This window comes from Schistocerca gregaria, chromosome 11 (genome assembly GCF_023897955.1).
Source record: "Schistocerca gregaria isolate iqSchGreg1 chromosome 11, iqSchGreg1.2, whole genome shotgun sequence".
NCBI lineage: Eukaryota > Metazoa > Arthropoda > Insecta > Orthoptera > Acrididae > Schistocerca > Schistocerca gregaria.
In genome coordinates, this window is record NC_064930.1 from 145,100,350 (window position 1) to 145,125,704 (window position 25,355).

The following is a 25,355-nucleotide window of genomic DNA, read 5'->3' on the forward strand; positions in this document are numbered from 1 at the left end:
CTTTTTTGGTACAGACTCTCCCGTGGTAACCCACTGTTTAGATTGTTGTTTGTTCAAAGGAGTATAGTACTGTATTCATGTTTCATCCACAGTGACAAAAGGACACTTAAAGTCCTACGGATTCTTCCTGAACAGCTGCTAACCATCCTTGCGACACTTCAAACCATTCCGTTTTTGATCAAATGTGAGAAATTGCAGAACCCTTCTTGCGGATAGGTTTCTCATGTCCAATTGTTTATGCAAAATATTATGTACCCATTCATTCGAGAAGCCCACAGCAGTAGCAATCTCACGTACCTTAACTCTTCTGCCATCCATCGCCATATCACGAATTTTATCGATGACTTCTGGAGTCGTGACCTCCACAGGGCATCCAGAAAGCTCAGCATCACTTGTGCCCATATGGCCACTCCGAAAATTTTAAAACCACTTATAAACTGTTCTAATCAAAGGTGCAGAGTCACCGTAATGTTTATCAAGCTTCTGTTTAGTCTCCTGAGGTGTTTTGCCTTTCTAAAGTCATGTTTAATAACCACCCGAAATTTTTTTTCGTCCATTTTTTGACGATCGCTCGACTTCGTTGATTCACACGAATACCAAACACAAAGAAATAGACCAGTATGGCTGAAACGTGGTGTGCATTCTTTCCAAAGATGCTGCCAACTAAACATGACCTGGATATGCGGCGGTGGTGCCATCTCTCGGACTTTGCATGGACTTCTCGTATATACAGGAAGTCAACACGAGAAGTTCAGATTTACATTTTAGTAGAGCAGATGTCTCAAGTATTGCTGAAAGTGGTTTACAGGGAGAGCAAAATCTGAGTTTCTTTTTCTGTCTGGAAAATGAATTCAAATCTGAATGAAATTGTTCTGGTCTCCATTTCCCATAACATTATGAACCACTGAAGTGAAATATCATAATATTCTATGTTAAATTCATGTCTGTTTTCTTTCAGTGCCTGTCTTGTAATAATAGTTATTTTCTGTGTGTAAATGTGTTTTTATCATAATTTTTAGTCTGGTGAAGTAACTAAATCATCACTTTTATGTTCATACTAATCAATTTACTCAGCAGTAAATCAGGATTATTACTAATATACTCGTGACTGAACTGTTTTCTGCATCTTTATTTGTTCCATTATGTTTCAGGTCTACTCAACTTTCTAACGGGAATAACAGTGCTTCATTTGAAGAAAGTAATCTTAAAAATGTGACCCACGATGAGTCGATGATGGCTCGAGAGACGTTGACACACTTTGTCAGTTGTCGTGTTCCGACACAAGGAATTACCACAGAAGAGAATAATTCCTTCTGCAGTACAAATAATGTAAGTATGATGGACCACAACTTTTCTATCTCAAACTGCCGTTCATGTCTACAGAGTTTTTCATCAAAATACATCCTCATTATGCACGTGTTCATTAGTATTGATGGTGTAGAACCACAGTCAAATGGTTTTAGATAATGCGGAGAAGTGTTCCTCACTGATTTTATGCCGAATAAGCATTTGAGTATGAAAGACAATGACAGGATTCTCATACTCACTTATTTGCTGATGGTTTAGGTAAGTGGTTCTAGTGATTAGTGTGCAAAGGTGTATTCAGCTGAAAAGACCAATGTATCACGAGTATATTGTCAAACCAGTAACTGCTCAAAAGCAATCTGAATTACGTTCTGCATTAGGCACATATACAAAGCCGTGCGAGTGTAATGTATGTAGCAAATTCTTTGCTTTTGCTTGTTATCTCAAAAGACATACTACCATGCAATCAGGAGAAATCCCACAAAAATGTGGAGTTTGTGGACAACTATTTGATAGTTAGTGAATTCAAATGCCATCCAGTAGTGCATTGTGACGCAAAATCACACAAATATGACATTTGTGGAAAATAGTTTCCCATACTCGTTTCTCTGAAACCCCATGCTGTATTTCATTCAGTGATGAAATCACACAAATCTGGCGATCGAGGAAAATTGTTTTTGGGAATTGGTAAGTTTGAATCCCTTTTGTCAATACATTTTGAAGTGGAGTCCCTTGCATGCAGTGTATAAATAATCAATTACTTAAGAGCACTCTTAATTTCGAGAGGCATATGTGATACACACTTAACATATTAGAGACCCAGCCCAAGCATACTGTATTTACTCAAATCTAAGCCGCACTTTTTTTCCAGTTTTTGTAATCCAAAAAACCGCTCGCAGCTTAGAATCAAATGCAAAGTAAGCGGAAGTTCTGAAAATTGTTGGTAGATGCTGCCACAACTAACTTCTGCCTTCGAATATATGTAGCGCTACACAGGCATGCTTTGCAGGCACAAAGATAAATAATGACGACAAAACTGCAGCGTCAGAAATAAATTTTAAAAAACGTATAAGATGAGCTTTTTTCTCCTCCCTGAGTTTCAACCACTCCATTTTCACACATTATCCAAAGTAGTAAATAGAAATTCCGTATTGTTCATCTTTGAATATAGCAGTCTTTCAAATATTCGTAGCAGCAAAAATAAAATATCTTTACACAAAAATACCAACAATGCAGAAGGCTTTAGGATTTTGAACAAGTTGATATGCTGGGGCTCACTAAGATTTCATGTACCAGCACGTATTGCGTCGTGGAATTTTGTGAAGGGCTTGTCGGTGTTAGTGAACCATAATGAAGCGCTTCCGTTATAGTGCCAAATTCAAGAGGGGAGTTATTTCTTTTGCGGAACAAAGTTCTAATGATGCTGCAGGTCTGTGATACAGGATTGATGAGAGCAACGTCAGGTGATGGTGACTGCAGAGAGACAAATTACTTGAATGTTCAAGTAGCAGGAGCAGCTAGTGGGCCAAAGTGTGAACACCATCATGCACTAGAAGTAATTTTAAATAAATTTGTTAATGAACGGCGTCAGAAATTACTGCCTGTGAATGCAGAAATTTTAAAAATTAAGACACATGAAATTGTTGGAGAGCAAAAAATCGATAATTTTAAGGCTAGTCGCAGCTGGGTTGATCTGTTTATGAAGCGCTCGGGTTTTTCACTTCGGAGGCGAACTCCAGTTGCACAGAGGCTGCCGAGAAATTACGAACAAAAACTTGAAGAACTTCAGTGCTTCATAATTAGGTGGCACACAGAGAAGCAATACCTTCAGATAGGAAATGCTGACCAAACTCCCGTATATTTTGACATGCCATCAAATTTTACGGTTGAAATCAGGGGGTGAAAAACAGCGGATGTCCATCGTGCTTGCTTGCACAGCAGATGGACATAAATTAACCCCATTCATAGTTTTCAACCGAAAGACTTTACCAAACTCGGAAGTGTTTCCAAAAACTGTAATTGTAAGATCAAACGAAACTGGGTAGTTTTCTGAGGACACGGTGCTGGACTGGATTAGGCGTGGGTGGAATTGTCGCCCTGCCAATGCTCGGTGTACACAGTTTGTTGGTATTAGAATCGTACGCTGGCCATACAACACCTGCAGTAAAATGAAAAGTAGAGGAAAGCAAAACGGACTCGGCAGTAATTCCAGGTGGGATGATGTCTGTCTGAATAAACCATTTAAGGACAAGCTTAAACGCACGTACACAGACTGGCTTTCAAAAAGCGACAGACAACTGACATCGACAGTATGTGTTAAACTGTGCCAATGGATTTATTATGATGCGTGGAAGTCTGTTCCAAATAAGACTGTGCAACAAGCATTTAAAAAATGTTCAACATCCGATGCACTAGATAGTACGGAGGACAATGCTCTGTATGAACAAATGAGCAACAAAGATTTGAGTGATAGTGTTTCAGAATCATGACTGATATTTTAAACATTTCATTTAAGATGTATTACAAACATAATAAAATTTTGTTTTAAATTTCAGCATTTAATTTCTAAGTTATTTTCATTCTTATTTTATAAATGTTGCTACTCTGCCTTGCACAGGATAGAAAAGCGTGGAGAGCTGCATCAAACCGGTCTGCAGACTGATGACAACAACACACTCTGCATTTGAAGTCATTACTAAAAATCTACTACAAAAATACGACTGGCAAGTCTGTTTGCGATGTTTGTCAATATGGCCAACTCTACATTCTAAATTTCTTCCTACCTGTGACAATAGATTGTTGCTAATAGGAACTTTTATGAATCGTGAATCACATGCAGTCGTGCAGTATTCTCTTCACCATAATAATAATACGAATGTAAACATTACACCGTGTATTCTTTCGTGTTTGCTGGTATCTCATTTAAATCCTGTCTGCCTAATAACTACGAAACTAGAGTGAGACAACAGCAAACGTGGAAGAATATACGTATCATGTCACGTTTATATTTGTCTTATTCTTATGCTGTATAGTGATACAGTCAGAAATGAAGCACGGCAACTGACGGGATTTTTAAATCTAAGATGACTAATTTCTTTGCAGAATGTAATGTACTAAAGAAGCATCTGCAAAGATTTTCAAAGGGAGAAAAATGTACACTAAACTATCGTTCGGAACATCTTCTATTATTTGGTTCTTGTTGATCATTATCAAAGAAAGCAGCAGTGTAAGTAACAACAAATAGCAGTATCTTGCCATTGTTTCGCTAGTGAGACAATTCCTCTCATTTTTTTATCATAAGCGGCAGTAGCGCACACAAAAGCAGGCTATGCCGCGAGCGGCGACAGGCCGTAAACACTCATTGTCAGAATGCGACAAACAATGCACGACATAGTAGAGTAATGCATTTTCAGCTTAGAGTTACGTAAACACCTATAACAAAGAGAACGGCACTTATCAGATCAGAGCAAAATAAGCAATCAATTCAAACTAGACGAAGCCCATGAAAAAGGAAGGGTACCCATATATATACGGACGGAGCACCTGACGCATAGCAGTGGGTACCTGGTAAAGTTTGGTTCAAGTCGTAAGCTTAGCAGTCAAACTATTGTAGTTGTATCTTCATCCATTTGACCTAAATTGTGTCTCACGTTACAACGGACCAACCTGTGGAAGTGCAGCCTAAAACTTCTCTCACCTTGAGTTTTGAGTCTCAAATTTCAGGTTAGGCTTAGATACAGGAAAACTTTTTTCTCCTCGATTTAGAGTCTCATTTTTCAGATACGACTCAGATTCGAATGCAGCATAGATTTGAGTAAATACGGTACTTCAGGCCGCAACTTGGCGTTAAAAAGACTGCACCCGAGTGTAGGTCAGGCTCTGATTTTCTCGACAAATGAGCCACCCGTCACTCGAGAAATGGGCTCGTCGTGTACGAGAACGGTGTACAGATGTCTCGTGGCCTGCCTCTCTGCCAGTGCAGCCTTCTGTTGTCAACATCTGGAGTTATTTCGAAAGACAAATTTGCGAACATAACGGCTGCTGTCATGAATGGCTGAGCTAATATGCTCACATTGACATAATTTTGTGTGTATACACATTAGATTTCACAGTTTGCTGTAATTCTGCTACAAATACATCACCACGTGTTCAGTGTGCAAGTTTTGAAAGTTCAAGAGGAAGAAATTGAGCAATAACTCACCTCTCACTTTTTTCTTGGGACGGTAATTGTACCTTCTGTCGTTACTTTAAAATTTGTAATGTATCGAACACGTAAAGTAAATACCGACTGACATTCCGTGCCCTTTCGTGCCATTGACAAAATTGCAGTGTCATCAGCAAATCTTACACGTCTCATCCCTGCCCCCTAAATACAAATTTCTCCTTGGTTTTCTTTGCTGCTTTCTCAGTGTACAATTCAAAGTGAGTAGGAGTAGAATACCTGTGTATCTCATTCCTTTCCCAATTGCTAACTCTTTGATGTCCTCATACTCTTATAATTGCTCTATCCTTTTATAGCTCCAGAATGGTGAAGAATGTATTCAGCGAGACACTGTCAAAAGCTTTCTCTGAACATACGCGTGTTTCGTATGTGGGTCTACATTTTTCAGTCTACCTTCTAATATATGTCGTAGTCAGCATTGTCTCTTCTGTTCCTACTTTTCTCCAGAACACAAATTAACTCTTCCATGATCAGCTTCTACTAGTTGTTCCATTTTGTGCACTTGGTACTTTGCTACCAAGTTTTATTACATTTATGGTAACCCTAGAGATTATGTACAGTGGCTAAATTTGATCGAGAAATGGAGGCTGTACTTGAGCAAAATTACAACATTATTTTGTTAATGACTGATGAAGCTCATTTTCATTTGAACAGCGTGGTAAATCGACAGAACTGTCATTATTGGGCCAGTGAAAATCCAAAACTAATGCGTGGGAGATCATTACGTATTCACAAGGTGAATGTTTGGTGTGCTGTAACCAGTGCAGATGTTATCGGTCCATACTTTTTCCGAGACGATGACGGACACAGTGTAACTGTCGTAGTTACGGAACATAGTAGGCAGATGATCACTGAATTATTCCTACCTGAACTAAGAAGGAAATGTATTCCTATACAGCGAGTTTGGCTTCAGCAGTGTGGGGCCGCAAATCCCACAACAAGAATGTCAGTGGAAGCTATTCAGAATGTTTTTTGTGGTCACGTCATTTCCCGAGTTGGTGACATTATTCGGCTTCTTCGTATCCGAGGCCTGTCCGTGTGTGACTACTTTTTGTGGTGCTACCTCAAGTCACATACATAAGAGTATAAACCAGGTACCCTTGAAGAACTGGCAGTTGTTCAAATTGACAGTGTTGGAAAGCTTGAGAAGTGCATTGGTGAAAACAACTGTCACATGGAGGATGTTGTTTTCAAGCATTAATTTTGTAAAATGGCAACATCATTTGTTATTATTCAGTAAATACATTTTTTAAGCACATATTCTTCTTCTTTCTCCCTCTTCCCCCCCCTCCCCCCCCCCCCCCCCCCCCCTCACCAAGTACAAGATGTGTGAAAAAAATGTTAATGTGTCCGACAAAACTGCATGTGATCTGGCAGCTCTGTGTTGCTCTACTTGTGATGACCAGTGTGTTCATCCCTTCCAGATGCTCAGTCCAAGTTTCAGCTTTGTACAGTAGTCACACGGTTTCTAAGAGCGGCATCAGTGAAGATGTGATTTTGTTGTGTGTCACGAAAATGGAACAGCAGAATTTAGTACATCATCCCGTGAAGTTTTGTGTCAGACATGGGAAACTTGCGAGTGTGGTCTTTGAAAAGTTTAAAAGGCCCGTAGATAACACCATTCCTTATTGAGAGCACAACTTTTTCACTGGCACAAATAATTATTGGAAGTCTGAGGACATGTTGAAGATGAACCTTGCTCAAGCAGATCTACAACTTCAAAAATGACCGAAACGTCGAACGTGTGCTGCTCTTGTGAGATAGTTCCTCCGAGACAAACTGTCGGCCGAGTGTTTTACAGAGATTTCCTCGAAAGATTCAGAAAGAGGGTGAATACGGTGAGGGCAGCCATTGAGACAATTGGCTGCTGCATCGTGACAACGCCCCGTATCAGGCGGCCACATCTGTCACAGAATTTTTGACCTCGGAAGGAATTCCCGTTATTCCATAGGCCTCTACTCAACTGATCAGAATCTTTCCGCCCCCCTCCCCCTATTAGCACCTGATTGGAATTTTGCAAATACACTTGACAAATTTTTGAGTGTCTGTTGTTTTGCAAATCTCGAATCGTCCTTAAAAATGATTTGTTAAAACAGCGGTATCAGGCTGTAACGAGTCAACATTCACCTTTTGTCTTTAACGAATGATTTATTATAGCTGTAATATCAGGCTGTAATGAGTAATCTTTCTTCTTATGTAATATTGTGATATAAATGAAAATGCAAAATAATACTTTACCTTGCATTCCTTTTTTTCTTTTTATGTAATATGAAGGAAAGGCAACCACTCGCCTATAGCAGACTGATGTGTGGCACATAGAAACATGCAACAGAAGACTACTTCATTAGCTTTTGAGCTTTTGTTCTTTATCTAGTGTAAGATCACACACACACACACACACACACACACACACACACACACACACACACACACACACACACACACTGAATCACACGTCTGTTGCTGTGGCGAGACTGACTGTCGATTATTGATAACAGCTGTCTGTGCCGATAGAGGTGAGGGGTGTGTGGAGTAAAACCCCCAACGGGAACGGGGGCTAGCGGGATAGTGAGAGGCAGGTCTTTCAATACGTGACTCGGCATTTGCACAACAAGACAAATGTAGTTTGGAGGGTAGTGCACATAAGATGTAGGGAGAATGAGAGTGGGTAAGGGGGGGGGGGGGGGGGAGGCATGTGAAGGTGAAGAGGTAGACAAAGAGGGAAAGGGAGGGGTTGTGGAAGGAGAAGGCAGTACATGATGTAGGTTGAGAAGTAGTGATGTGGGTACAAAACAGAAGGGAGAGAGTGTAGAGCGAGGCAATGGGAAACGGGTTAGCAGAGGGTAAAGCCAGGGGGATTGTGAGAGCACCAAATATGCTGGAAATAGAATTACCACCTGCTTAGTCCAGAGAAACTAGTGCTGGAAGGGAGTATCCAAGTGGCTCACATAGTGAAGTAGCTGTTGGTCATTTGTGTTGTGGTGCACCACACGTTCACAACTGTGTGTTCAAGTTTGGAGTTGCCACACTTTGGCAGTGGCCGTTCATGTGAGTAAGCAATTAGTTTTGTGTCGTGCCCGCATAGATTGCTGTACAGTAATTGCAACAAAGTAAATAAATAATGTGGCTGATTTTGCCCTCGGCCCTGCCTTCTGTAGGGTACGAAAAGCCCGTGGCCGGACTGCTGTAGATGGTGGTACGCGGGTGTAGGTGTCGAGTCCTGTACCTGGGTCGACCGCGAGGGTGTGACCGGTGGGGTGGCTGACTCGCAGCAGGATTGGAATATGGATGGACGAGGATATTCTGTAGGTTGGACGGGCAGCAGAACACAACTTTTGGTGATGTGGGTAGGATATTGGCCATGTCAAAGCGTGACGGGGCAGTCGAAGCCCCGGTGAAGGACGCGTTCGAGTGTTTTGAGGCTGGGGTGATACTGATAGACCAGACGAGTGCTAATCGGTGGCTGGCTAACAGATTTTCTGGTGTCAGAGGAGGAGATGGCATGGTAGATATGTTTATTGATGAGCTGAATAGGATTACTGTCCATCAGTAAAGACTTCGGTAATCTTATAGGTGATTTTAGCAATTCCAATAACTGTTATCTCCACAAGTGCTTATCGATAACTGTCAGAGCAAAACCCTTGCCATTTTTCGTAACAGTTGTTGGAACCACAAAAAAAAGTTATGGATCCATTCCAACTGCAACATGCTGCAGTTGCAGAAATATTGGCAGTGTTCTCAATGACGTGAATTGAGTTTTCTGTTTCGTACCAAGTAATATTCTTTGTATACTTGCATAGGTTTCCCATAGACATGTTTTCATACTTAAAAAAAAAGAAAGGCAAAAGCTATATATGCACAGATTAAGATTTCTGAAAGTTTTATGTGTAGGCCATGAAATCGCACAATAAACAGCTAATTTTACAGTTCCTATACTTCATATATTAGGGAGCACTGCAATCCCGAGTGATACCTGGGAAATCCAGTATTGGCAGAAGCTTGACATGTGTCTGCATACACACACGTGTACATGCTCTCTCTCTCTCTCTCACACACACACACACACACACACACACACACACACGTACAAATGTTCTGTCATCAGTCATTTTCAACTGTATTAATGCAGTGTGCAATCTCCCCCTCTGTCCTTCTTCCATCTATTGTTCACATTAAACGATAAGCAGTACAGCTAATTAATAAGCAAAGTTTATATGAAGATTTGGGAGGAAAGAAAATTACAATAAACTTTGAAAGGTTACTTATCTTGTCAAGTTGAGATGGCTCCAGTTCTTCTTGTTTGGAGTCTGATTCCTGAAGCTGAACGTCAGGTCCTCATGATTGGTTTTAACTAAATAAATTGGAATTGTTGCAGAACTTTTTGCGTGAATATACTTTCCACTGATTTTCTCGCATTTTACTATATCGTACAGAGTTTTGGTTTTTCACTTTAACAAAGCGGAAATTACATTGTCCACATCTATTACACAAAAGTACATCCGATCACATCAGAGGCAAGCTTGCGACTCTCTTACTCTGTGGAAATAACAATATTCCAAATGGCTTACAATTTTTTGTAACAAATGGATTCCTACTATTTTTCATTGTATTATTAATTTCAATATTATTTCATAAATGAATCCAGAAATAAACATGCTAAACAGTACAGGATTGTGTAATTAATAGTAGCAATTTTAAGTGTGCAAGCAATATGTAATTTCAAATGATTCTAACAAAAATAATTTTTACTGTACATTCAGAACTAGTACTTATCGATTATAACATTGAATCTAGAATATTTTATAAAGAAATTCCTTTTCGTAAATTTTAGGTTGAAATATAATATACGGTGTATAAAATGATGTGAAAGTTTTCAGAAAAGCAACTGAGATAATATTGACAAGTCCACAACTTGAAAAATAATACAGATATCGACAATTACTGTCGAGGAAAACTAATGCTAGAGGAGGGTGTCCCGTTACACGTAGTTGCAAATATCAAAGCTCAGTCACAGGAACTGATTTGTTTACTACGTTATAATTTTTTAGTGAACAATCGTCACGTAATGAACGATACGTGTATCACCATCAGAATCACAATGATGAAAATCAATTTTGTGTAATTTTTCTCATTAACTTGTTGCAGTCTGAGGCACTTGCTGGTGGTCCCCTTACTGTCGGTGACCCGCAGAGTATTAAGAAAGAGGTAGGTAGCTGCTGCGTGTCAGCCTTGCTCGTCTCTGTAACGTTGTCAGCAGTTGTCTAATTACAGGCTACCTATATGGGTGTGAGTGAGGGGACGGAGCTGCAGTATACTCTCTAATGTGTCATTTCCATATGTGTTATAAATAGAATGTTATGTTGTGGAAATTATCTGATCATTGATGTTGCAATAACAAATGCTGCAAGATTTCAATACTAAACAGAAAGGCAGAAAGAAAATCTGTCACGTGTAGTGATGAATCGACCACACTTAAAAAGTTGAACATCAGCAGAGCCATTTTTAGCTTTCATGCTACTGCTCTCACAGCACAATTACACACACACACACACACACACACACACACACACACACACACACACAAAACACACACACATTCACACTCATAGAGATACCTACGTAGAACACACCATGACTGGGGTGATACTGCCTGCCTCGTACACAGTATTGGTGCCAGGTGGATTAGGATGCTTGGTCCTTGTTCTAACTGTTCAAATTCTTTTTCTGAAGAAATTGTTAGTTATCACTCCAAAAAAATTGCGTTCTGGTGACTCCCTTTCTGTTAATTCTGTTACCTTCTTGTTGCTAGGTTTTTAAAACCTGACAGAGTGAAATACAAAACAATCAAGTTTGTATATTTTGGAAGGTATGCAGAGTTTCCCTACACTGAAAGTGTGTAAAAAGTTGGTACTGCGGGCACATCGTGTCATTGTTGAGATGATAAGTAAATCGTCAGACATTAGAAAATGTTTTCTGTGGGAATGCATATAGGACAGGTTATACAGAAGGTAAACTAATTATGTGACCTTTGTTCAAGACTACTTATTTTTCTCATATTTTGAAGCCTTGAAGTATCAGAAATAAATCAAATATGCAGTGATACACAGCTTTATATTTACATCTAAGCTTTGAAACAAATAAATGAATGGTAACTGACCATTCAGTGTTCACTGTACATTCACGAAAATGTTGGCGTGTCGGAATTGCTAAGTGACAAACTGTAAATGTTCCACTCTGCACAAATTCGTAATGTAAAGCATTATGTGGAGCACGAGGTAATTTCCGAGTGTGGTAAGCGTGTTTTTTTGACAAATTGCAACCTAGAATGTAGAGTGTGTTGTAATTTGCTTGCAGGTATTGTTTGGAGCATAGGGTAATGCAGATATTACATGAGCATTTGTCAAGATCAGTTAAAAACTAAATCATTACCAATATCAAAACATAACAGTAGAAATGTGGATGGCAATTTGTGATTTATGAAGTTACTACTTCATATAACATTCTGAGATTACATAGCCAGTAAGTCATCTTTCAACAGTAACTAATGTTTTCATTCATAGTGAGAGGGTAGCACTGTTAGCTAAAACACTCAGTGGCCAGGCAGTGATTCTTGCTGCCATTACAGGAATATAGTCACTAGTGGGGACTGTTATTGTTCAAATCCAGTTTTCCCTTCATGGAATCCAGTTCCTGTGTGTGTGTGTGTGTGTGTGTGTGTGTGTGTGTGTGTGTGTGTGTGTGTAAACTAAACATTGTAATTTTTGTGTCTTTTCAAAAACTGCTGGGAGGTATATTAATTGTGATTTAGTGCCCTGTTAGAATCAACTTTTTTCCTTCATAAAGAATGTTTTGGTGCGGCTGTGGTCTCTGAAAAATCGAATCAGTCAGAAAGTTGACAATGCTAAGTCTTATGAGTGATTTACCTTGTTAACTATGTTGAGTAAAGCCATTTTTGCATGTGCTGTTATTTGTTGGAAACGAGCATTAACCTCACAATATTAACTAGAAACAGATCAAGGATTTATACGTAATTCCTCATAGTCCATGAGTCTGTCCTGTAAGTGACAGTCTATGACTGGTTACTGATGACCATGAGTTGTACATGAAACTGTTAAGTGACTGTATTAGGATAGAAACTGAGGTAGACAGAATTTATATTTGGTGTGATGAATAGCAGCTTGCTCTAAATGTAGCAATGCCAATGAGTAAGAAAAATAATCCTGTAATATCTGAATACGGTATTAGTAGGTCTGCCGCTCGACACAGCTGTGTCGATTGAATATGTAGGTGTAACGTTGCAAAGCAATATGACTCAGAATGTGCACATAACGTCGGTTGTTGGGGAGGCAAATGGTCGACTTGAGTTTATTTGGAGACTTACAGGAAAGAGTACTGCATATATGTAGCAGACTATGTACATTCTGGTGTGCTTATGTGTTTGTTACTGATAGGTCCAATCAATATGAGAGTATTGCAGAAATGATCTGTGAACTCACATAGGAATACCTGCAGGTAAGAGACATTATTTTCATGAAACAGAGTTGAGAAAGCTAAGACAGACTAAAGAACAATTCTACTGCTGACATTGTACATCTCGTGTAAAGATTGCAAAGTCAAGGGAAATTATGGTTCTTACAGTGGCATGTCGACAGTCGTTTTTTCCTCTCTCCAGTTGTAAGTGGAACAGGAAAGTGATTGTCTAGGACTGGACAAGGTTGTGCCCCAGAATCCTCATATGGTGGTTTGCAGAGTATTTATGTAGACACAAAAGCTGGCGCAAATGTGATCCTGGCTTGCAGTTTTTGTTGAGCTCTCTTAAATAGTCATAAGGTATGTGCTTGCCTAGGTTATCTGTGACGGTTACACTCTTCAAAGGCTGTTTGCCGCTAGACCTTGTCCACTAACTGCACAGATTTTGCTTCCAAAGGTGGACACTTATGAAATAGCTATGTTAAATTCATTAATGATTAGTTGCACAGAGAAAATCTTGAATGATTTTGGGGACATCAGTGGGTGGTTTCAAAAAGAGAACTCCAAAGTATTCAGTTTCCTCCCCAGACAAAATACCATTTTATAAATGTTTTGTAAATAAAAAACGCCTTTACTTGCTGCATTGTATTTTATTCTCCCAGACACGTTTCGCTTTTTTTAACTTTAAGGCAGCATCAGTGGGATCTATAATGTCACAGTTCTGATACACTTTTGTTTTGATATGTATTATTTGTAGATTATAAAACTGTTCACTTCTCACTATCTATTTTTATTTATTTGTTTACTCATTCGGCATATCCAAATACAGTCATTCTTACATTAATTACAATATACTTATACAACTATGGAAACAATACTCTTTACAGTTGCTCTTATATAACATTGCAAGAACTTTCGAGCCACTTTAAGCGGAGTCACTGAGTGTGTGTGTGTGTGTGTGTGTGTGTGTGTGTGTGTGTGTGTGTGTGTGTGTGTGTCTCTCAAATCACCTTCATATCCGTACTCCTCACATATGAGCAAATGTTCCATTGTTTGGATGTCACCACTCCCACATTAATAGCTGTCTGACAGGCCCCATTTCTTCATTAGTTGCTTGCATCTGCTGACACCTGTTCTTAGGCAGTTCAAAGTTGTCCACAGTTTCCTCGGAAGGTTGAGTCCTTTGATCTTCTTGTTGGGGTCGTCTACCAAATAGCAGTTTTTGTGTGCACTTTTCAGCCCATCGTTCCTTCCAGGTTATTTTTGAGTTGAAACCTTGAAGCGCTTTGGTGTTTTTCCAGAAAGCTGTCCTGGATTTAAGCCTGTTTATATCTGTTAGATCTCTGGGATAGGGAAGTCCGGGTTGTCTAGGATTTTTTGGTATGTTCTTAGGGCTAGCTGTGATCGCCTGATTTCAGGGGCACTACGTTGGCTAGGACAGGGAGCCAGGCTCAGGGGGTGGCCCCGAGTGTTCCCGAGATTATTCGCGTTTTCTCGTCTCCCTCAGCTGGACATCCACTTTAACTACGTGTGCACTTCTCTCCCGGACTGGTGAGCAGTATTCACCTACACCGTAGACAAGAGCTAGTGCTGATATCCTCAAAGTGCTCGCCCCACATCTCCGTGTCATTCCAGCCAGTTTCGAAAGGATAGCGTTGCAGCATTTTAGTTTCTGTTTTGTGTCTTCCAGGTGTGCGTTGTACGTTAGAGTGCGATCTGGTTTCACGCCCTTGTATTTAGGCTTATTCTCGTGTCTGATCTGCTGTCCATTCATAGAAAGCTGTAACTTTCTATGTGCTTCTCTGTTGTTAAGGTGCATTATTGTGCCGGTTGTTTTGTTGGGGTCTGGGTGTAGCTGTCACTTGGTGTAATATGTGTTTAGGACTTCCAGGTCTGCATTCATTGTTTTGTCGAGATCTCTGAAATTTTTTACTTCGATACGCGATGGCCGGGTCGTCAGAGTATGCAAATTTACGTGATTTGGTTTCTGGCATGTCATCTGTATACAGGTTGAAGGGAACAGGTGATAGTGACGAGCCCCGTGGCAGACCGTTATTCAGAACCACGCTCTCGCTGTCCGTGCCATGAAGTGAGACTTTGACTTTCCTGCATGGTAACATCATCTTGAGTAGTATATAGGTCTGTTTGCGTTTTATGATTCTAGTCAGCTCGAACAATAGCCCTATGATACACACTGTATCGTAAGCTCGTAAGATCTATGAGAACCAATCCAATGTCTATCTTGTTTTGGAAACCTTTCTCTGTGTAGGTTGTAAGGGACAGCACTTGATAACAACAACTGCTGCTCGCTTGAAAACCGGCTCGGTATGTTGGAAGGTTGGCGCCAATATATGGAGTTAATCTAGTCAGTAATAATCTCTCAAATAATTTTTATCTGTGTAAGTAAGAGATCATTTACAGTTCTTCATGTCACTGTGTTTTTTTTGCATCAGCATTTTTTTTCTCATTTGATCACATGGAGGTCGAACTACTGCTCTATTTACAAAACATAAGCACGTTTTTGTATTTCAAACATTATATATAGAAAGAAACTTCCACATGGGAAAAATAAAAATTCTGTGTGTGTGTTTGTGTGTTTTGTTCATGTGCCTGTCTGCCGGCGCTTTCCCGCTTGGTAAGTCTTGGAATCTTTATATATATGAAGGATTAAAAATCCTTGTGGATGTTGAATAAAGATCACCAGGATTTGAAAGCAGTAGTCTACCAGTTAAGCCATATCTTCTAAAGTCACAAAAGCCATTAAAATTTGTATTTGTAACTTGTTGTCCTCTGCATGTTCTAGGTTAATCTCAAATAGCTTTCATTTCCAAATGACTAATAGGCAGGTACACAGATATGTGCTGAGTAGGAAATCTGTGCAGGTTTATGTGCATGTCCTGGACTTTTGCACTTGGCCATATTGTGGCACTTTTAACCACTGGCATCTGTTTCTAAAAATTTATTTGTCCATAGTGTGCCAAAAATTTTAAGTTTTCGTTGAAGGACTCGCAAATCTGGCTCTTCAGCTTAAGTAAACATTGTTCCAATGTTGCTTTTTTCCCAACCAATGACATAGAAAGTGATCTTGCATAATTTTCATTCACATTTTGAAGTAAGTTTCGGAAATTTGATGTTTTCTATGCACGTGAATGATTCACATAATTAAATTTCATATAGTGATATAACAAAACATGTTTCACTCAATTAGCCTCTACATACCACATGAGAATGGCTTAAGACCACATAGAGCAACTTGTTGCACACCAATGGTGATGCAGAATTTTCCCACGGAGAGAAGTTTTAACAGTGCAGGATTCTGGCTTTGCATTTTTTTTTTTCTTGCCGTTTCTTTACAATGAAAGCCTAGTACTGTATGGTGACCTGTGCTTATAGTTTCAATTAACACTAGTTACTGTCCTGTTTGCAGGTTTTTGAAGATCCATTAGCAGTGTCAGCGTTCAGCAGGTGTATTAAAGAGGATCCAGACTTACATTTTGCGGCAGATGCAACTGACAATGAAGTAAGTTTTAACATATATATATCCACCGGGCCTCAATCTCCACTAATTTCTAGTTGCCGCCACTAATACCTCACCTGTCATTCAACATCATCTTTGCCTCCACACTTCCGCTTCGACTTACATCTCTGCCCATACTCTTTGCCTTTAAATATGTCTGCTTGTGTTTGTGTATGTATGAATGGATGTGTGTGTGTGTGTGTGTGTGTGTGTGTGTGTGTGTGTGTGTGTGTGTGTGTGTGTGCGCGCGCGCGCGCGAGTATATACCTATCCTTTTTTCCCCAGGGTAAGTCTTTCCGCTCCCGGGATTGGGTTGACTCCTTGCCCTCTCCCTTGGGACCCATATCCTTTCATCTTTCCCTTTTCCTTCCCTCTTTCCTGGCGAGGCAGCCGCCGGTTGCTTCGTCGGGGGGGAGAGGGGGGGGTGGGGGGGTGTGGGTTTTGGGGGAGAGGGTGGGGAGTCGTTCCAGTCCCGGGAGCGGAGGGACTTCCCTTGGGGGGGAGGGGGGACGGGTGTGCACTCGCGCACACACACACATATCCATCCGCACATACACAGATGGATGTGTGTGTGTGTGTGTGTGTGTGCGGGTGTGCACCTGTCCTTTTTTTCCCCTAAGGGAAGTCTTTCCACTCCTGGGATTGGAATGACTCCTTACCCTCTCCCTTAAAACCCACATCCTTTCATTTTTCCCTCTCCTTCCCTCTTTCCTGACGAAGCAACTGCCAGTTGCGAAAGCTCGTAATTCTGTGTGTGTGTTTGTGTGTTTTGTTCATGTGCCTGTCTGCCGGCACTTTCCCGCTTGGTAAGTCTTGGAATCTTTGTTTTTAATATATTTTCCCCATGTGGAAGTTTCTTTCTATATATATATAATTCCAATATAACAATAGTTGTGAGAGGTAATATTTTCTGTGCGCATAGTATTTGATAAAGTTCACATCCCTCCGAGGTAGTTGCAAGTGTGAAGTGTGCCAGATAACTCGAACAGTATCGGTGGTAAACAGGCCCTGAAAACTTGGACTGATGGGATTGGCTAGTGCTCCATAACTTCAAGCATTGGCCATCCTTTAGTAACAACTCTACTGGGCTAACAAACTTTGGGTTTCACAGCAGTAGGAATATTTTTCTTATGCTCTAAACTGGTTCAGCGTTGTACGTGCAACTTCAACATTGTCATGCACCGGTTGCTTGTTGAAACAAACAGTGGTTTTTTAGGCAACCTCTGTGGTACCTGCGACATCCCAGCTGTATTAAACTCGATCAGTTAACTGAGGCAGAGCATGAGTCGATTTGTATTTTCTTAGTAAGTCATTAGTACAAGATTATTCTCAGTCACTAAATCCTTAAGATTCCTTATTGGATGATGATGTTGTTTGTGAGCATCCAGTCTAACACGGTCACAACATCCTTGTAGAGTTCGGTCACGGGTTGACAGTATCGCATCAGAGGCAGCCGTATCATATATCGGCTTGTAACACCTCCATTTTTATCCCGACCTGATCTGATCGAATAGCAGCCCAATATTTATTATTAACATGACCGTGAACCTAATGGCGCTGGTAATCGGAATTGACTGCTACGGAAGTTGTTACTTTCCAGTTCGTCCTGTTCAATACTATAATAATGAATGTATGGTAATAAGGAACACCAACACAGTTTTACTAATTACGAACTTATATTCTTCTCAAAACACAATAAGGAGACAGCCACTGCCTTCATCATACATACTAATTACGGCTAATCTCAGCACAGGCTTTCTTCATTTTGCCATTATCGTCACACGCTAATCCATCACTGCATGCAACACTGCAATCCAAGGTTAGGCCGGCGCAGTAGACGCAAAACTAAATATCGGAACTAGTAACTTCACCGATCACTTTTATAAAAATACTTCATCACTTTCCTAGTATTTATTTATTATTTAGGGGTCTAACCATGGTAATGATGACACCCTTCTTGGTTAAAAACCCTGTATCCCACACACACCATTCCCACCAACCACTCTGGTGCATCTCAACACTCACTCTCGCAACACGTCACAATCGATTGTTCGCCCTATCGACCTGTGACGAGTGAAAAGTTATAGTAAGGACCTATGGACCCCTTACAGGCTGTGCTCAACTTGTGCACAGCATTATATGTGGGGATGACCACTGACCAGCTGTCCGCTCCAACGAACAGCCACCACCGAGCTGTGACCGAGAGCAGAGTTGGCCACCCAGTGGCGGGACACAGCACCGCATGTATCTTTCCCCGAGCACCGGCTTTTCTGTACCACACAGATAGGAGTTACCACTGCAACACACTGTTCAGTCCCGTAATTCTCTAGGTGCTACCTCTGCTAGCCCTCTGCGCCCAAACACACTTTTGGACGGTTCCCCCTCCTCTGTTCTGTCACTGTCTCAAACCACATCTTCTTATCATGCAGTGCACAAACTCACCAATACTGGTAACTGTGTGTAGCAGTCCTATGCCATGTACCTCCTTCCTCTGTCCGCAGGCCATCAGCGACCCTTCGCCAACCCTCCCTCTCACTCCTTGCCTCATTTCTTTTCTCTCCCAGCCCACCTGACACATCTCACCAGCCAGTGTACAGTCCTAGCACTGTGTACTCAGTCGGGATAACTGCACGTTGTAGCTGTGTGTGTGTGTGTGTGTGTGTGTGTGTGTGTGTGTGTGTGTGTGTGTAAGGGGGTGGTCATGCACACTCGCATTCAAAAAATGGTTCATCCAAAAACTAACAATGTTTTTATTATATACATAGCTATCTGTATCAGACTTACAACAGGAGTGACTGAAATGTATGTGCTACCTTTCTGTAAGTTTGTTTGGTTTCAGCCGTATTTGCCACACTATTGTTGTTGCTTTCCTTTGCTCATTCTTGTTATTTATCCATTTTAATGGAATTTGTTAAGTGTATTTTAATGACTGAACTTTACAGAAACCAATATGTGATGAAGATGTTCCCTCCTGTTCTGCACGAAGTGTATGCTCCTCATTAAAACATTTTCGCTACATTTTTTCAAGTCTTTACAGTGCCGCATTTCTGTAATCTGACATGACACCGTAAGAACACTCTTAACTTCACACCACTGGTGTGTCGGAGCGAAATGCGATTGGCATCCCTGCACGTGGCAGTGTTTAAAGTGTAACTGCCAGAGGTTCATCATTGTACGTGAGTCAGTTATCGTTCAGTGCCGTATTGATAGAACGCCGTGTTGCACAGTTCGCCAATTTCGAGATGCCAGAGTTGGAGGAGCAACACGGTTGCATAAAATTTTGTGTGGAACTCGAGTAAACCTCTACAGACACACAGCAAATTATGCAGGAAGCCTATGGTGCTGACAGTGCTCTTGACAGAAACGTTAATGAAATCGTGGGTGCCAATCCGAGACTGACTGACTGAGAGATTGCAGAAGAATGTAACATTTCAGTTGGATCGTGTCACTGAATCCTGAAAAAGCGTCTCGGAATGAGTGTTGTTGCCACCAAGTTCGTCGTGTGGCTAACGAGTCGAGACCTGGAAGACCTTCACTTCACAGCTTACGAAGTGCTCTTGGGTCGCACAAGTGAGACCTCGCGTCATTCTGTTGGTGCATGATTATTGGACAGAAGACAAAATCATTGTGTTACCTCTTCCTGCATTCTCTCCAGGCATTGCCACTGTGGATTTTTTTTTATTTTCAAAATTGAGAACCCCATTGACAGCATAAAGACTTGTAACAATAGACGAGATCAATGAAAATTTGCAGACAGCACTTCACATGGTGCAGTGAGAGGTGTACCGAGTCTGCTTCTTGAAGTGGAAATGGCTTTGGGAATGGTGAATAAATTGTGTAGGAGAGTGTTTTGAAGGAGACTGTGCACAATAAGTTAAAGGTAAGCATAGAAAAATTTAGTGGACAAAGTTCCACAATTTCCTGAACAGACCTTGTATTATGCTGCAGAATGCAGAGTGGTATGGAAGCTAAAAATGTTGCCAAATTAATTTAAAACACCAAATGAAGTTACAGTGAAAGGAAATATGTATGTATTGAACAGAGGGTTTCTACCAGCTGACAAATAATAATTGCTGTTGCTGAGAGTAGTAGTAGTAGTAGTAGTAGTAGTATATAAAGGAAATCGAGAAAAATAGTTACAAAATCAGGTAACCTACAGTACAAGTGATGTATTATATTGTGAGTGATTTATATAATTTTCACAGAGTATAATGTACAGGCTTTGCTACTTTTGATACATATTGTAAGTAAGTCAGAATTAATTCATTATGTGCAGGTGTTAGTATAATTTCCCTAATGTACTGTAAAGTCTCACTGACTTAGTTTATCTGAAACCATTTCCAATTGTTTCAGGAGGAAGCCACAAGAGGACATGCTTCAGATGTTACACGGTAAAGACTTGATTATTTTACTGACACAGTAGTTTTATCGGGCAGTGTTCGGACCTTCATGGTTTCTTCCACATCAATCCTGACTGTCCATTTGAAATTATCACTGATTGTGGTGGCACAGAGAGGTAAATGCTGGGATGGTTCCTGTGAAAAGAACATGGACAAGTTCTACCCCATCTGTCCCTACTCCAAACTTTTGCTGCTTCTCTACTGACATTATTGTTGATGCTGTAGATGCTAACCTTCCTTCCTTTAGATATTCACTTTACATACAGGTTTACAGTGTGCATAAAAAATAAATATCCAGTAACTTAAAAGGTTCTAATACCACCAGTAACTTTCCACTCAATAAGCACATCCTTGCCGTCTCTGTTATTTCATATAACTCATTGCTTTTTTTTCTCCAGTTCAACATGTTTGAAAGCTTGCTTTAAGTCATACTTTATCTAATCCATCTACGTAAATGTTATCACTGGCATTAATTAGCTGTCTTATCCCAATCTTCTTACTACCTTTTCCGCTGTCACCGTGTTCAGAAGTTTAGTACTTTTCGTTAAACCTGTTCCTGTTTTAGACTGGTTGTGGTAAATTTCATTTCTGTATGTACCTATTATTAATATTTAAGCACCCATTTAGTGTCAGAGTTCTCAGAATTGAAATAACTGTTAGTGGCCACACTATACCCCGATTAAATCAAATTCATCAGTATTGATCTTCAAGATTGCAGTTGTACAATAACTCTTACACACTTATTTTCATGTAATAACTAAAATCTGCATTTACTCATCAAACACGTCACGTACACAGGCATTATACCGAAGACAGTTATAACGTGCTGGGCTGTATCCTCACCTGGGGCACCACATGTAACGTGCTGGGACATGTCCTTTTATTATTAGCGCCACTTACTAGTTCACCTCACAACCGGATGTACCGGTATTGAAACATTTCCTCACCCAGTAGATAGTGTGCAGTGTTCTCGACCTACCTCGCTTTGTTTATTCACATTGTCTTCCCGGTAGCTGCGCCCGTCTCTTCTAAATCGCACTGAAATTAAAAAGCCAGGATCCTAGTTAAGTTTTCCAAAATCAAAAGTCAAGATTGTATTCATTGTTGAACATTTATGTCAAGCACAGTACGATTTATTTGTTATTACTCGCACACACAATATTCGCGTGACCACGCCTCTTACACTTAATCGTCACATTAGGTAGGTAAAAAACTTCCAATCTTTAACAATGTTCACAATTACATTTACCAAAAACTGACCCAACTTTTGCTCCGTGAGAATCTGACTGAGAACAGCACCAGCTGAGACCTTATATAGAAGAGCACTTGAATATTTGACTATTTCTGTTAATATATTATAGTTTATAATTTCCCAGGGTTAAAATGATCCTTTCTAACTGGTTTTGAAGTTAGCTATTGGGCTTTATTATTTAAATAACCTGAGTGAGCTATATCAATCTAAATATGCGGAACTAACTTATGCTTCCGCCGTGAGAATTCCCGACTTATAACCACGGCAGCCCTTTTGAACAATAATTTTTACATATTCAAATTTACTTAATTCTTAATTAATGCACTTACAAAGTTGAGACTGAGGTTATTTTGCGTAGAAAAATAAAGATAGCAAAAGTATCGAAACAGATCTCGGAATTATTTGGCAGTTTGGTCACAATTGGCACTGAAAGTCATACAGGCTACAGATTTTAAGTCTTAATATCTATGTAACTAACAGACTTTAGGTTAATTTAAACACTTTGCTGGAATCCGTAAAATTTAGGCTTTCTTTTGGATGCAGTCTTATAGCTGAATTTGATCTAATAGCTCACTCAAATTTTACTTAATACGTATTGCACAATATACGTCATTGTCCATAACTGTTAATAGTATGCATTTCCAATAAAACTGATTAGCTCATTACTTTCAGAATAGATATTAGAATGTACTGAAATAATAGATTTTACTAGGTGAATTTTTTAAAACTATTTCTGAATTCTGTACTATGAGGCCGAAGGCCACAGAATCTGTAGTCGGAATCTCAGTAGTGAAAATGGAAAAAAAATAAAAGTTCATTGCTTAACTAAGTTACTGAAGGAGTGCAAAACCAAAACAGGATAACAGTGGGCAGCCCTGCTTTGTTACACAGTGTGTGAACGACTGTAGAATTACACCCATCTCCACGGTTACCCACAGAGAGAATAGCTCGTGGCAACTGTTACTGACAAACGTAGACATTGGCACTAAAGGTACGGTCGTACGGTAGAGGATCGGGAAGACTTCTGGGAGAGGAGGGAGGCGTCTCCTAGCTGCCGTAATCGGGAACGGTAGTTCGCAGACGGACCCGCGAGACGCTGCCTGGCCTGTGGCTGCCCGCTTTGCCACAGTTACTGCCACAGCCGGCCAGGATTCAGCTTCCTGAGGCTGTGTAGTGGCTGCTGGGAGGGGCAGTTGGGACTTTCGTTTCACCACTGATGTAGCATACAGTCGTCCAGCCGTAACTGTGGGCTCTTCGATTCCTCTGGGAGGTGTCTTATTAGAATTACGACCTATGAATTACTAGTTCACTTTATTATGTGAAAGCGTGAAAAGATTTAATTAACTTGATACAATTCTTTGCCGCAGGAATTACAGCTGTCATTGACCGATGCACGAATTAACAAAATCTTTTCTCGAAGTGCAGTGTTCGACATTTACAAACGAACGTATCCGTCTGGGACTCGAACGACACTTCGGTCCCACTCGACGGTGTCGACTGCACCGGCTCGGAAATGCGAACTGGGCAGAACGTTTCAAAGTTCGGCTTCTGCGAGAGTGTTGCCTCGTCGAGAGGGAGGGTGCGTCTCTTTCGTCCACTCCCATTCGTCTCTGCGGATCGTGGCAAAACGTTGCTAATGTCGGCGGTACTGACGCGCGTCGCCGACTTCGGGCGACACCTCATCGAGAGTAAACTGAAGAAAGGTGCGAGTAATGAGGAACCCCAGAAATGAGAATAGCAACGAACTTAACATCGGGTCTGGAGTCCACGAAGCTGACGGAGCTGAGCAGTTCCGCGACCTCTGCAGCTAAGTAACGGGAGACACGTGATAGAAGTGATATGTAAAAAGCACCTTAGTATGCCAGAGAGAACATTTCTGGCCAGAAGTAGCGCACTAATACCAAAAAGAGGCCTTAGTGTGAGGAAGGAGTAGACAGTGACCGGGCACCGTTGCTTGCCAGTCTCCGTGGAGCACGCCCGTAACGTGAGCTACCGTCTGATTTTGTCCAGTTATGTAGCCTGTGGTCCGTGAACTGTCAGGTAATGTGTTGCACTCGCTAATGGATGAATGAAACTTCATTTGTATTATTTTTCTGATCTTATCGAAAACTCCATATATTGCTCTCTCTTTAGTGATGTTTCAGATTAATTTTGCATCTTGTATTACTTATTTGTTTTGGCCTCAGTTCCAAGTATCCTTTATAAATTAGATTGAATGTCTTTCTATAAACTGCACAGAGCTCTTCAAACTTTTAACCATTAACCGTCTCTTTCCTACTGACACAGTGCCGCTACCCCGACGCCGACCGGCCCGTCGGTGAACGACGTCGTCGGCACCGGTCCGGCTGCCCCCGACACGTCCCTCCGCAGTAGCGGCCACAGCGAGGACGACGTCCCACTGCGGGACGTGACGGCGTCGACGGCCGGTGCCGGTACTCGGGCTTTCACGTCCTCCGGCACCGCTGGCAGTAGTGACGGTGGCGCTGATACGTGTGTGGGGAGAACAGCTGGGTGCGGTGCCGCCGGTGGGGCGCGCCTCCGTGGTGCCGGCTCTGTCAGTACAGCCGAGAGTAAGCCGCAGTTCTCCTACAAGGATACCATTGCCGCTGCCATAGCGCAGTCGCCGCACAGGTTGGTACCGCTGCTGTTTCTCATTGAAATACTCTGCACCGGGGCTCACCAAACTCCTTTCTCAGTTGGCCAAATAACTGACAAAGTGACGAGTGTGGGCTACATCATCGTTCTGTGCAGTACTTAAAAGTCAAAACAAAAGCTCTGTAAAAAAAAAAAAAAAAACAAAGTTCGACATTCTGTGTGTAGTGGTTAATAAAAAGAGAAGAGAAGAAAAGAAAAGAAAAGGTTGAAAATGTGGGAAGAAATGGTGGATAAAAAAGGGGTTTTTTAAATCGTTAATGACCGTGAAAAAGGGAAAGAATGAAATGCAAATCGGACTTCGTATTACAGAAAAGCTATTGGACTTCGTGATTCGGAAAAGCTATTGTTGGGGTGGTCCTTCTGGCGTTTCTGAGCAAAAGTCAAACCAATTTCCACTACAAAATTATTTGAAAGACAGCAGGGAATAACAAAATGTGATTAACAGGGGAAATGGTGTAGATAAGAGTACATTCATTAAAATGTTAATATTTCTTCTCTCGTGCGGCATTTATGTCTTGTTCTACAACTATCTCC

The 25,355-nt window shown here is 40.9% G+C and overlaps 1 protein-coding gene across 1 annotated transcript in view; it reads left to right on the forward strand.

The window, feature by feature from the left end:
* The window catches only part of LOC126295266 (uncharacterized), a 710,311-nt gene that overhangs the window by 528,682 nt on the left and 156,274 nt on the right, over positions 1-25,355 (forward strand). The window contains exons 58-62 of the mRNA XM_049987689.1: positions 1,152-1,329; positions 10,673-10,732; positions 16,425-16,517; positions 20,868-20,905; positions 24,453-24,797. Coding sequence (XP_049843646.1) covers positions 1,152-1,329; positions 10,673-10,732; positions 16,425-16,517; positions 20,868-20,905; positions 24,453-24,797 — 714 coding nt within the window. The remainder of the gene's footprint in view (positions 1-1,151; positions 1,330-10,672; positions 10,733-16,424; positions 16,518-20,867; positions 20,906-24,452; positions 24,798-25,355) is intronic.